This window comes from Elephantulus edwardii, unplaced genomic scaffold (genome assembly GCF_000299155.1).
Source record: "Elephantulus edwardii isolate Elephantulus edwardi_28Jun2011 unplaced genomic scaffold, EleEdw1.0 scaffold00104, whole genome shotgun sequence".
Taxonomy (NCBI): domain Eukaryota; kingdom Metazoa; phylum Chordata; class Mammalia; order Macroscelidea; family Macroscelididae; genus Elephantulus; species Elephantulus edwardii.
In genome coordinates, this window is record NW_006399854.1 from 7,102,866 (window position 1) to 7,116,884 (window position 14,019).

The window sequence follows — 14,019 nt, forward strand, 5'->3', positions numbered from 1 at the left end:
AACAACAACAACAACAACATGTCAGGCTGAGGTATCGAGGGTAAAATGTACATATAGTACATACAGGTGAGAGTTAAGAGTCTTTCACTGGGTTTAGTGTAAGCCAAATAAGCAGCACTTCCATGCTGAAAAAGAAATTAAAAATCACCTAATGCTACCACAGGGGAATTTCTAAATGATCACCAGACTCAAGAGGTCAGAGAAGTAGAAACAGGAGTTTTCTGTGACAACTTCCAGCTCTGACACCAGCTCCTCTTGCAACACCATTGAGGCATGTAAAAGGACATGGCTCTTTCTAAAATAAGTGCCTTTCAAACACCCATACAATCTGTAAGAGATTTGTTATTTGTGTTCTTTGTCTTGTTTGGTTCAGAATGTCCAGGGACTATGGCTAGGGTGCACAATTTTACAAATCAACAGATGCAGCTGCTAGCAGATACATGACCTATGGTTGGTTGTTCCAACACAGTGAGCTTGTCAGTGAAGGGAGAGGGGTCATAAATGCAGAGAAAAGGGCATTAAAAAGAAATAGTTACTCAAGGTCTTTCAAAAATCTGCTCAGAAAGAGATGATGTGAGATTTCGTGACTCTCTACAAAAACAGCAATTTTAAAATTCTGGCGATAAGCCACATCTCTTCAATTGCTTCAAGATATCACAATAGTTTTTATTTTTTCTGAAGTTGGGCTGCAGGGTAAGATTTTCTCAAGTACACTGATTCTTTGTCAAATAATTAGTAGAAATAAACAAAAACTAACCTTTCACACTCTGGATTTTGAACAATAGGGTCAGGGAATCTAGAAGGGTTAGAGAGAGAGGTCTGATGCTACTAGAAACTAGGAGTAGTGCCCTGGTATTGATTTCCTAAAGTGTTTCCAATGGTCACATATGTGTTTTTATAGAGACAAAAATGCCATTTTAAGTCACTGACCAGAACTACAATTTCTCTCCCAAGCCCCAGCTAATCAGAGAACCGGGCCTCAAGAATAGAGACTGTGAACTAAATGTCAATCATGGCACACACTAAATCAGATCTTCAATTTTCCCATCTGCAAAATAGTATTTAGCCTAATTACTTAATGGAAGTGTTGGGAAGGCTTGCCATATGACTTCTTCCTTTTAACACTAAAAAAAAAGTCACAACTCAACTTCATCTGGAGCTTCAGCTCAATTGTAATCAAAATTCTGGCAAATTACTCTGTGGATATCTATCAACTGATCCTAAAGTTTACTTAGGAGGGAAAGCTAACACAGCAAGAACAGAATAGTGGGAAACATCCCACATGAAGACAGTCAGTTGGTCTTCGACAAAGACACAAAGGCACTGCAATGGGGGCGGGGGGGAGGATAGTTTGAAAGACAACAACTGGGGTGTGACCAAGTGGACATTCATATGCAACAAAAATTAATCTAGACACAGAATTTATTGAATTTACAAAAATTACACCTCTAATTGGAATATTCTAAGCCATAAAATATCTAAAAGAAAATCTAGGTGACCTTGGACTTGACACTGACGTCTCAGGCACAACACCAAAAGCACAACTGATGAAATAAAAAATGGATGCTGAACTTCATTAAAATTTAAAACTTTCAATCTACCAAAAAACACCATTAAGGGAATGAAAAGGCAAACCAGTGAGTGGGAGAAAAATATCTGCAAAATGCATATCCAACAGAGAACTATTAAAACTCAACAACAAGAGACAACTCAATCATAAAATTTTTGCACAGACATCTGATTAAAGAATACAAATGGTAATACACATATGGAAGGATGATCACATTTTATGTCAGGGTGTAAATTGCAAAATAAAATAGCAGTGCTTCATACTAAAGTAAATAAATGCACACTATGACTTCTTCATAGTAAGAAAATAAGAGCTTTAATCTCTAGTGCTGTGGGCTGTATTTCCTACTGAGTAAACTAGATGATCGAAGGAGAAAAGATTGAAGTTGTCAAGTATTGCTTGGCTTTACAATCAACACCATTAATATCAGCAGTCAAGAAATCAGAAGACATCTGGAATAAGGGGTGCACTCCAGGGAGGGTTGCAGGAAGGAAGAAGGGAGGGGGATGAAAATGTACAACAACAGAAAAAATGAAAACATTTTTATTTTAGAAAAACCAGAAGACATGTAGTATTGAGACAATCTGATTAAGAACCTCACTGAAGTGCTAAAGAGTAATGATACTAGTTTAAAGACTAAGATGCACCTGAGTCGAGCCATGGTCTTTCTAATTACTTGCTATGCATCCAAAGGATAAGGATGACAAAAGAAGTATCTGTGCCTTTAAGCTGTAGTGCTGGAAAAGAACACTGAATATCCCATAGACTGCCAAAAGAACAAACAAATATGTCTTGGAGAATGTGCAAACAGGGATGCTCCTTAAAGACAAGGCTGGTGGAGCTTCATTCCACATACATTGGCCATACTGTTAGGAGGGCCTGGAAAAGGACATCATCTTGGAAAGGATCAGAAAAAGAGAGGAAGACTCTCAATGAGACATATTGACACAGTGATTGTAAAAATGGACTCAAGTATATCAGAGATGGTGAGGATGGTATGGTATAGTGTATGGCCAGGTGCAGAACAATTGTTAAGGGGCCACCATGAGTCATACTCTACTTGACAGCCCCTAACAACAAGCTATAGATCTTCATCACCATCAAATAATTTCTCATTCATAACGACCTTGTATCACAGAGTACAACTTCCCCTTGCCCCCAACTAAGTTCCCAAAGCGATAACCTTTATGGATGTAGACTGCTACATCTTTCTTCTGTGAAGCAGCTGATGAGTACACACCAATGGTCACCTTAACACTTAGCCATTGCACCACAAGGGCATGAAGAGAACCAGACAGGGTTAGACACAGGTAATATAGTTATTCTGTTAATTGCCATGGAATCAGAACCGACTTACAGTTGATTGTTCAGTGAGTTTCTGAGATTATAAACTGCACAAGAAGAGATTGCTGATCTAGCCCTAAACAAGCCATTGGTGGGCTCTAACCAGCAGGGAGGCATGGCTTTGGGTTAGTACGGAAATTCCCTAAGGACACACCAGCAGAGCACTAATTATTTCAAGTCATTAAAATAAACTAAACCACTCTGATACAGGCCATGGTCTTCGCAATCACCTGTTATGCATCAGAGAGTTGGACAATGACCAAGGAGGATAGAAGGAGAATTGATGCCTTTGAGCTGTGGCTGGAGAAGAGTATTGAGAATACCATGGACTGCTAGGAAAACAAACAGATTTGTCCTGGAGAGGGTTAAACCGGGTGGCTCCTTGGAGGCAAGGATTCTGAGGCTCCGTCTAACTTACTTTGGACATGTTGTGAGGAGAGACCGGTCCTTAGAGAGGGACATCATGCTTGGGAGGGTGGAGGGACGGCGCAGGAGAGGAAGGCCCTCTATGACGTGGATTGATTCAGTGACTGGGATAATTGGGATGGGAGTGTCAGAGACAGTGCGATTGGCACAGGACAGAGCGGAGTTTAGGGCTGTTGTACATAGGGTCGCTATGAGTCGCAGGCGACTCGACGGCACATAACAACAACAACAACAAACCACTCTGAAAGAAGATTTTTTTGGAACTAAGCAAAAGACAAGGTTGAAATTTCACAAAGGTAGTTCTGAGAAATAAAGTGGCTTTTATGCTTTAAAATCAAGCAAGGAATTGTTTGTTCGGTTTAAGTGTCAGGGTGAATAGCCTGTTGCTGTTGTTGTTAAGTGCCGTTGAGTTGTAGACAACTCATAGTGACCCTATGAACGAAAGACCTGAATGAACACTTGTATAACTTTCATCATTTCTTCACATTCATAGAGTTTCTGGGGGTGAGCTATTTCAGAAGTGGATGCCACTCCTGCTTCCAAGCTTGTTTTAATTGGGAGCTCCACCAAACACCATCTGTCATGAGTAATTATTACAGAATTTGACACATCAGTATCACAGTGTTTGGCATCACAGCAACCACAAATTTACCTCTGTACAGCAAACAGACATACCAGTGCTGTACCACTTAGAAGAATGCTTGACCAAAAAACAATTAAAACCAGGCCTGAGGGCCGCAGATTAAAATCATCTACCTTTGGCTTAGTAGCATAATTTTCTATCCACTAGCCCAAAAGAGCTCATTCTATGCTGTTGTTATCGTTGTTGTTGTTGTTGTTGTTGTTGTTGTTATTGTGTGCTTTGGAGAAGCCTGAGGCATATGGAATATTTTTTTACTTACTTGTTAAACTTTGAATTTATATCTAATCCTTGAAGAAATAATAAATTGATCTGAAAATATGAGGGTTTTGTCATACAGGTCCTGTATGAATTATCAGCGTACAGCTAGACTTGGTGGAAAAGATCTAGAAAACACCTATATCCTGCTGGAAGTTTTATCTTACAGAGGACAGAGATCTCTATTAAGAATAAATTGCCATTGGGTGACAAATTTGGGGGTTATTAAATCAGAGCTATTTCTTCAGCCTTGATTCTAAAATGTAAGATAAGCTGACATTCTTTACCATCAAAGATAAATGTTGCCATTAAGAGAAATGCTGCACTACCCAAAAACAATGCCCCTGCTATTTTTATCCCCTGTTGGTCTAGCAGTAAAAAAAGAAGCATATTATCCGTCCCAGATATTCTATACAGAATAAATGTTTCCAGTAGAATGAAGGGGACACATACTGGTCCCGAAGAAGCAGCAAACATTGAACAGGGAATAAATATTTCTTGCTGAAGTTGGAATGTAAATTAAGAAGAATTTAGTAACCATCATCTTTGATTTAATAAGTAATAAGCTTTGGCTTTATTTATAATCACCATCAAATAAATTGACCCATCTTAAAAAATGACTGCTGACATTTGAAAAAAAAAAAAAAAGGAAAATATAAAGAATTAGCAAAGAAAGCTAAAATGTAGGTGACTGGAAAAAGTGAAAAGAAGGTAGACTTGGTCGGTGAGGATACTAGATTGTCTTTTGTTTGATAGTTTCCTTTTCCTTAAGCTCCTAATGGGAAGTCTACATCATAAGGTCTTATTTACGTAACGCACAGTTGGCCACTCTCAAATCCCATTCTAAAGAAAAGTCTTCTCAATCAATAAAATAGTTGCCAGATGTGAATAGCACAGCCAAAGTAATGACTGCGTCCCGTAGCCTTCCACATGAGACACTATGGGTTCAAAAAACAAGTTATGGTGGTAAAGAGTCCTCTCAAGTACATTTCATATGTTCACATGCTACTTATTACTGTGTATAAGGATAGTCACAATAGGCAAGGATAACTATCTTTTCCTGTAAACAGAGGCAGAAAAAACAAAATCTATTACTCTATCATTCAGTTGTTGTGTATTTTTACCAAGAGTATTATTTATACAATGATTTTTTTACCTGGCACAACAATAAAAGTTACCTTTAAAATACAGCACCTTAAAAAATAATAAAATATACCACCTTTTTCTTTCATTCTTCAAATATCTGCTCTTAATAGATAAAATTTTGTATTAATTTTGTCATCTAAGTTCACTAACATCTCCCATCTCTGTCAAAAAAACAAACTAGGGTTTTACCATCTCTTTGTATTTAACCAAAGAATAACCTTAATAGAGATCTGGCACATTTTGCTGATAACTTAGATACCTACTGTTTTTCTTGTACAGAAGAACTTCAAAGCAGTTTGACTCGTAATTGTCAAAAGTCTGCCTGACCTTCTCAATGGTCTTCTTGTCAGTCAATTCCCCATACATAAAACTGGAAGGGAAAAAAAGAACCAAACAATCCATTTTAGTCTTGTGCTGCTTTCTAAATGGTACAAGAAATCAGGCTTTGTTTTTTTAAGTATTCAAATTTAATCAGAAAATGTAATGTTGCTCTTCTAAAATGAACTGAAATATTTAAATCATTATTGTTCAACATGTTTGCAAAAAGCTACTAGCTTTAGCTGTCATTTCACACACTCAATAACTCCTACACACACAGGGCAGGCAAACTTCCTTTGATACAATTGGCATGTGAATGGAATTTAACGAGTTGTTATAATTTATTGAAATAATAACTCTCCAACAACATAGGCCAAATTTCAGTTACCGCAGTACACTAGTATGATTAACTCTGGCAGCCTAGTCCACAGGGCAGTGCCACTATGGTGATTTTGAAAGCATCTATGGCTCTTTGGGGGGGAAATAGGCAATCTACTTCTATGCAAACTATAGCCTCTGATAAGCCCCTGGAGGGTCAGTTATGAGTCTGTTGCTACTCAGTGCTAATCAATGAGTAATGCATGAAGTAAAACCTTTGCAGCTGACCCTTCCATTCACAAATCAATAGTAAATAACATGGTCATCACGATCCTGATCAATGACATTTTTTTCCAAAGTCTGTGGGTAAGTGGTTATAGCACTCCTGATATTCAGCACATGTACACACAGCAAAACATGCAGCTGTGTAACTCCTGCATCTCTCAGTGATAAACTCCTGCTTTATGGAAAATGATCATAGAAAACAGGAATTAGCTAACAAAAATGAAGAACAGCAAGAAAATTTTTAAAAAATCACAATGCTTGAATTAAAAATTGAATTAAAGAATATGAAATTATTTAAGACAGAACTGTAGGAACATGGGCATTATTGCAACTGGGAAAACTATATTCTTTTGCACACAGGCAAAAGAACTTCCTGAGAATTTCTAATATAAATGAGCAAAGTAGATGTGATTATGCGAAAAAGATTTCCCAGAGGAAGAGACACAGACAAAAAAAAACCCAAACAAACAAAAACTTACTTAGCCATCACATTTCTAGATAAGAATCCTAAGATACACAAGTAGGTTATATAATAGCTCCAGTGGTTTAGTGGTAAGGAATTGTGCTGCCAATGCAAAGGTATATGGTTTGAGCTGCTCTGTGGAAGAAAGACAGGAAATCAACTCTGATGCCATTACTGCCTCTAAAACCCACTGTAAGATCACCTAAGGGTCGATTCTAACTCTGTACAACAACAAATATCAAAGAGAGTGACACAAATAGGCATATGCACATCTATGTTCATTAGACCACGATTCCCAATAGTTAGACATGGAAACAACCTAAGCTCACACCAACAGAAGGAAAGCAAACAAAAGTAAAATGTGGTGGTGGTGGTGATTGTTACTGTTATGGGCCATCTTGTTGCTTGTGACTCACAATGACCCTATGACCAATGGCTCTTGATCTATCCTGGACTGAACTCATCGCCTCTGATACACTTGACCCCATTGCTGCAGTCACTGCATCAATCCATCTTATCCAGGATCTTTTTTATTCCTGCACTGACCCTCTACCATTCCAAACATGATGGCCTTCTCCAGGGATTTTCCCTCCGTGCAACATGTTCAAAATATGTTAAACAACCCTTCAAAATCCTTTGCCTCCAAATAGTAATTCAGTATTGTCCTTTCCAGAATACACCTTTTTATTCTGTTGGAAGCTTATGGTATGTTCAATACACTTCTCCAAACTCCAAAGGCATCAATTCATTTTCTTTATTCATTATCTGGTTCTCAGATGCACAGCAAGTAATTGAGAAGACCATGGCCTAGGTTAGGTGCACCTTAGTCTGTAGGCAGACATCACTGATCTGGGTTTTTTAAAATAAGTTTTTTTATTTTAATTGGGATTTTAATGAAAGTTTACAGAAAAGTTCAGTTTTCATTCATTCATTGTTGCACCTTTTACCCCTTCTTTCCCCTTCTCCCTCCCCCAGTTCACTTTTTTAAAATATTTGTTCAATGTTGCACATTTGCCACCACCTTTCCTCTCCCTCCCCCAGTACTCTTTGAAATGTACCTCTTATTCTCAGCTATTGATATATGTATAATGTCTAATCATATACTCCTTTTAAACAGTTCCTTCCTTCATATGTTTCAATGTAGTGTTCATTATTAACCCTTCTTTTCTTAGTTGTCCACCTAACCCTCATGCCAGCTCTGTTTTATAACAGTGGTGTAATGCAATATTTGTCCTTTTGTGACAGAGATATTTCTCTCAGCATAATGTCCTCCAGGGTGACCAATGTTGTGCACTATTATATGATTTCCTTGTTTTTCAGAGCTCCATAGCCTTCCATTGTGTGAATATACCATGGTTTTTCTATCCATTCATTTTTTTTTAGACACTTGGGTTGCTTCCATCTCTGCTACTGTGAATAAAGCAGCAATAAACATAAGTTTACATGTATCTGTTTGGGTGGCAGCTCTGGTTTCTTTATGGTGTATTCCTACTAGTGGAATTGCTAAGACAAATGATAGTTCTATTTCTAACTTTTTGAGAAAGTGCCGTACTGCGTTCCATAGTGGTTGCATCATTTTACACTCCCACCAGCAGTGAATAAGAGTTCCAGTATCTCCACAACCTCGCAAGTGTTTGTTGTTTATTGTTTTGCTGAACTTTGCTATTGTTACTAGTGGAAATGACACCTCACAGTTGTTTTAATTTGCATCTCTCTGAGAGCTAGGGATTTTTAATATATTTTCATGTGTTTGTTTGTCATCTGAATGTCTTCTTTGGTGAAGCATACATTCATATCCTATACCTATTTTGCAATTGGTTAATTCACCTTTTTCTTGTTGAGATGCTGAAGTAGTCTATAAATTTTAGATATGAGTGCCTTTTCAGATATGTCATTACCGATTATTTTTATCCCAGTCTGTGTCTTTCCTTTTTACCCTGTTGGAGAAGTTTTTGGATGTGCATAGGGATTTGATTCTTAGAAATTTAATGAATTTCCATTCATCTATTTTGTTCTTTTCTGGTTGTAGGTTTTTCTTTTTTTTTAAGTCATTTTAATGAACATTTACAGAGATTTTGGATTTCCATTCATTCATTCATTGCTGCACTTTTTTCAAGATGCTTGGAAGACAGATCATATTGTAGATTAGGGCTTCTAGAGTTCTTCCAAGCTTTTCTCTGATGAAGTTTATAGTCATTGGTTTTACTCCTAAGTCCTGATCTTCTTTGAGTTGGTTTTTTTGTATGATATGAGCTGTAGGTCATGCTTGAGTATTCTACAGAGAGTTTTCCAATTTTACTAATGCCATTTTTTCAAAGAGGCTTTCATTTCCCTACTTATTTTGTCTCCTTACCAAAGATCAGTTGGCCATGAATAGATGAGGTGATTTCTGCATTCACAATTCTATTCCATTGATCTATGCTTCTGTCACTGTAACAGTATCGCTACTGTCTTGACCACCATGGCTGTGTAGTAGGATTTGAGACCAGGGAGTGAAATGCCTCCTCCCTTGTTTTTCTTTGACATCATTGATCTTTAACAATCTGAAGAGGTCTTTAGCCATTGATTTTCTCAATGAAACTTATATTTTGATTGCCTGACTGTTGGTACCAAGAGTGCTGCTGATTATGGATCTAAGCAAGATGAAATTGTTAACAACTCAATCTTTTCTCCATCTATCATAATCTGCAGGAGAAGGATGGGCAATCTTCTCCCATGCAGTTAAGTCCCTATGAAAGCCCACTTGAGGGTCAGCCATGGGTCAGTTCTGACTCAATGGTACACAACATAATAATACTGCCTACTGGCCAGTGTTGAAGATCTTTGATTTCTTGATGTTGAGATGTAATCCATATAGAAGGCTGTAGCCCTTGACTTTCTACAGCAAATGCTTCAAGTCATCCTCAGTTTCACTGAGAAAGGTTATATCTGCATAGCACAGGTTATTGATGAGTCTTCTTCCAATTCAGATGCCACATTCTTCTTCATAAAACCCAGCTTTCTGAATTATCTGTTCAGCATGTAGACTGAGAAGTTATAGAGACAGAATACATTCATGACACAATCCTTACTTGATTTTGAACTCTGGTTTTGTTCCTTGCTCTGTTCAGACAACAGCTTTCTGGTGTAAGTATAGGTTTCACATGAGGACAACCAAGTGTTCTGGGATTCCCATTCTTCCCAAGGTTAGCAACAATTTGTTGTGATCTACATAGTCAAATGCCTTTGCATAATCATTAAAACATAAATGGCCATCCTTGTACTCTCTGCTTTCAGCCAAGATCTATCCGACATCAGCAGTGATATTTCTGGTACCACGGCTTCTTCTATGCCCAACTTGTATTTCTGGAAGTTCTCTGTCAATGTACTGTTCTAGTAATTTTTGGATAAGCTTCATCAATACATTGCTTCCTTTTTAAGGAATGGGAATAAATATAGATCTCTTCCAGTCAGTTGACCAGGTAGCTATAACATAGATTTCTTCGCACAACCTGGCAAGTATACAAAGGAATTGCTGTTTATTGTTGTTATATGCCATTTAGTCAGCTGAGACTCATAGTGACCCCACGAATAGCATTTTAAACATTACCCTATCTTGTGTCATCTTCACAACCTCCAATACACTTGAGACCCCTGTTACTGATTGTCAACCCATCTTGTTATACTCCTTCCCTCTTATGCTAACCCTCCACCTTGCCTTATGTCCTTCTCCAAGGACTATTACCTCCTCACTACAGGTTCAAAGAAATCAGATAAGTTTTTCACTATCCAAGCAACACCCTGATTTCACTTTCTGCAAGACGGACATGTTTGTTCTCAAGCTGAAAGAACTAAACAAATTCAAGCCTCCAGTTGCAATAATTAAGGGTACCATGGGAAAAATCTTGAATGACCCAGAAAACACCAGAAGAAGATGGAAGGAATACACAGAGTCACTGTATCAAAAAGAATTAGCTGACACAGAACAATTTCAGGAAGTAGTATATGATAAAGAACCAACAATAATAAAGGGGAAAGTTCAAGCTGCACCAAAGACATTGGCAAAAAGTAAGTCCTCAGGAATTGGTGGATTATCAATTAACATATTCCAACAAACAGATGCAGCCCCAGAAGTGTTCTCCAGATTGTGCCAAGAAGTCTGGAAGATAGCTACCTAGTCATACAAGGGGATGCTACACAGCAATAAAGAAAAATTTGTTCCTAAAACATCTTGCAATGTGACTGAACTTAAACAACCTTATAGTGAGTGAAATAAGTGAATAAAAAAATAATTGGATGGTTTTTACTTGCATAAAATGGTATGAATATAAACTAATACAGAATATTAATATACATTATACAAAGCCTTGTCTCCTAATACAGAATATATATAATAAAATACAAAATAGAAACTAATACGTAGAAAATAATGTTCATTAGTGGTTAGAGATGGGTAACTGGGGAGAAAAGGGTTTCACTTTGCAGATAACAAAATAGCAGATATTTGTTATTTGGTGTGATGTGAAAATAATGTGGATGGAGTATTCACAATTTGACCAAGGTAAACAACACACACACACACACACACACACACACACACACACACACACAAGATATTTTCATAATTGCTATGGTATAAATAATTTTACAACAAAATTAACTACCAAAAATATATAAGGCAAGTACGTAGCAAGAAGTTATGCTACAATCCTAAAGGCACGCAGTTCGGTGCCATCATCTCCTCTGCATGAGAAGTTTGGGCAATATCCTTCCATGTGATTAACTTCTTCTGAAATCCCACTGGAGGGTCATCTATGGGTCAGTTCCAGCTGTGTGGTACACAACAACAAATATGTGTGCATATTGTTGGCTTTGATGTTGTTGGCCATCAGGTTGGAACTGACTCATAGCTTACTCTCCAGTGGGTTTTCAGAGGCTGTAAATGCCTCAAAAGAGATGTCTTGTCTTTCTCCCATGGAAGAGCTGGTGGCTGCTGCTTTCCTTTGGGTTGACAACACAACTTCACACCCACTATGCAATCAGAGCTCCCTTTTATGTAAATGGGAATGTATTTTTATAGGTATGTATATGTGTGTGTGTGTGTGTGTGTGTGTGTACATGTAAGCACGAGTATAAGATAGGTCTAAATGTGTATTATATGCAAATGTATTCATATACATTCTAAAACACATGAGGGCATAGATATGGATCCTTCTTAGACATAATGAAAATACCTCTCCATAAGTATGCTTCCTAGATACAATCTAAAGGCACATAGTTCTAATCCACTAGCTGCTCTGCAAGGGAAAGATAGGCAATCTTCTCCCATATGATTCATTGACTAGAGGGGCAACTATGGGTGGGTTTAACTTGAGAGTACACAACAAAAAACAGATATAACAAAAACTTCTCAATGATGTATTTAGGATGATAATCTCAGAGAATAATTAAATCAATTGGTGTTATGTGCTACAACCTGGTTCAATAACATGTGTCTGGTGTCTCCAAAGCTTGCAAGGACAATCTAAGATATAACTTTATTCTTTATTGATCTACAGCAAAAGAGATAAAAGGAAACCAAAAACTCAAATAAGTACGTTATTTTACACTAATAATTCATCTATTATCAATTTTATTGTTTTGTTCTGCTAACCAAGTTCTCTCTCTTTAGCATGTATTCTGGGTATAATGGGATGAATTTTTCTTAATATGTTGATGTAGAAAAAGAAAACACAACACATTTAACACTTCAAGGAGAGAAGGCATCATAGGTTAAAAAAGCATATACCATTCATGTTACTTAGATAAAAATATGATAGGCTAAAATAGCCTACAATATGGATTAAATCTCAATATTAAGAAAACAAAAATTCTCACCACTGGCAGCAAAAGAAAGACCCTCAAAAACATAGACAACAGTGTGATTATAACAATGGACTTGAGCTTGGTGGAGACGGTGAAGATGGCAAAGGAAAAGGGAAGGTTTACATCTATTTGTTCATAGAGTTGCTATGAGCTGCACTTGATGCCAACAGCAACATAAAATCATATTCTACATAAAGCCTTGTGTTCCTTAAAGCCAGAAGAATTAAATTATATCCAAGTGTCATTCTGATCAGGATCACACACGGATCACAATATATGAATCCTGATAGAGAACAGACCTCAAAAGGAAAAGAAGTCCAGACTCACTGCAGTAGTTGAAACTGAAGACACTCTGCTACTGCTGTCCTAAGATCCTCATTAGCCTTTAATTGGATCTATCAAGAGTTCACCTTTTTAGCTAACTGGTTCACAAAGTAGTGACTCATGAACACTGTGCTCCTACAAAAAAAAATATACATGAGGAAAATGGCCAACTTAAAAAAAATGAAGATTACATGATAAGGGAGAATGCTCACACATCATGATGAATATAACCAATGTCACCGAACAGTGAGTTCAGAAATTGCTGAATGGGAATTTAAGCTTGTTCTATAAACTTTCACCAAAATCAGAACAAAAAAATTGTTTGGAAAAAATTTAACACAAGTCTGGGACAGCTGAAATTCTGAAGAAAATATCAAAACATGTAATTCAAATAAACTATAAAAAGTATATGTTACAAATATTCCTAGTTAGTACAGCCTTCTCAGTGCTAAAATAATTTGTCCTGTAAAAATAAAAACCCTTTGAAAACAAATCTTAGATTATTACAATCTGAATACTTTCAAAAAGATGTGTGTCATTTCTTATAGTTCCCCATTCAGACGTTTACATTTATTACACCACATATTCCTAGTGACAAAATACATATCTGAAGTGGGAAAATGCAGCAGTTAAATAACAAGATATATTTAAAGACCAAGGTTTCTAAAGAATGTCTGAAACGTAGCTTACAAGGCAAGTATTCTGGAGGTTAATCCACCCTATGAAATATTTCCATCTCAGGTTATCCATATTGTTGTTGCTGTTAGGTGCAATGAATCTGAATCATGTCCTATCCTTTGCCAGTCTTACAACTTCCAACACACTTAAGCTCATACAGTCACTGTGTGAATTCATCTGGTTGAAGGTCCTTCTCTCTTTTGCCACCTCTCCATCTTTCCAAGCATGATGTCCCTCTCCAAGAAATAACCATTCTTAGCAACATGCCCAAAGTATGTGAGATAGAGCTTCAACAACATCTTTGCCTCCAATGAGCACTCTGTGTATGTTGTTTGTTGTTACGTGCCATCGAGTTGCTTGTGACTCATAGCGACCCTATGTACAAGAGCTCTAAACGCCGTTCTA

The 14,019-nt window shown here is 37.2% G+C and overlaps 1 protein-coding gene across 2 annotated transcripts in view; it reads right to left on the reverse strand.

The window, feature by feature from the left end:
* The window catches only part of KCNH5 (potassium voltage-gated channel, subfamily H (eag-related), member 5), a 591,159-nt gene that overhangs the window by 523,581 nt on the left and 53,559 nt on the right, over positions 1–14,019 (reverse strand). For both annotated transcript variants that reach the window (XM_006891790.1, XM_006891789.1), the window contains exon 3: positions 5,648–5,754. In XM_006891790.1, the coding sequence (XP_006891852.1) occupies positions 5,648–5,754 (107 nt within the window). The remainder of the gene's footprint in view (positions 1–5,647; positions 5,755–14,019) is intronic.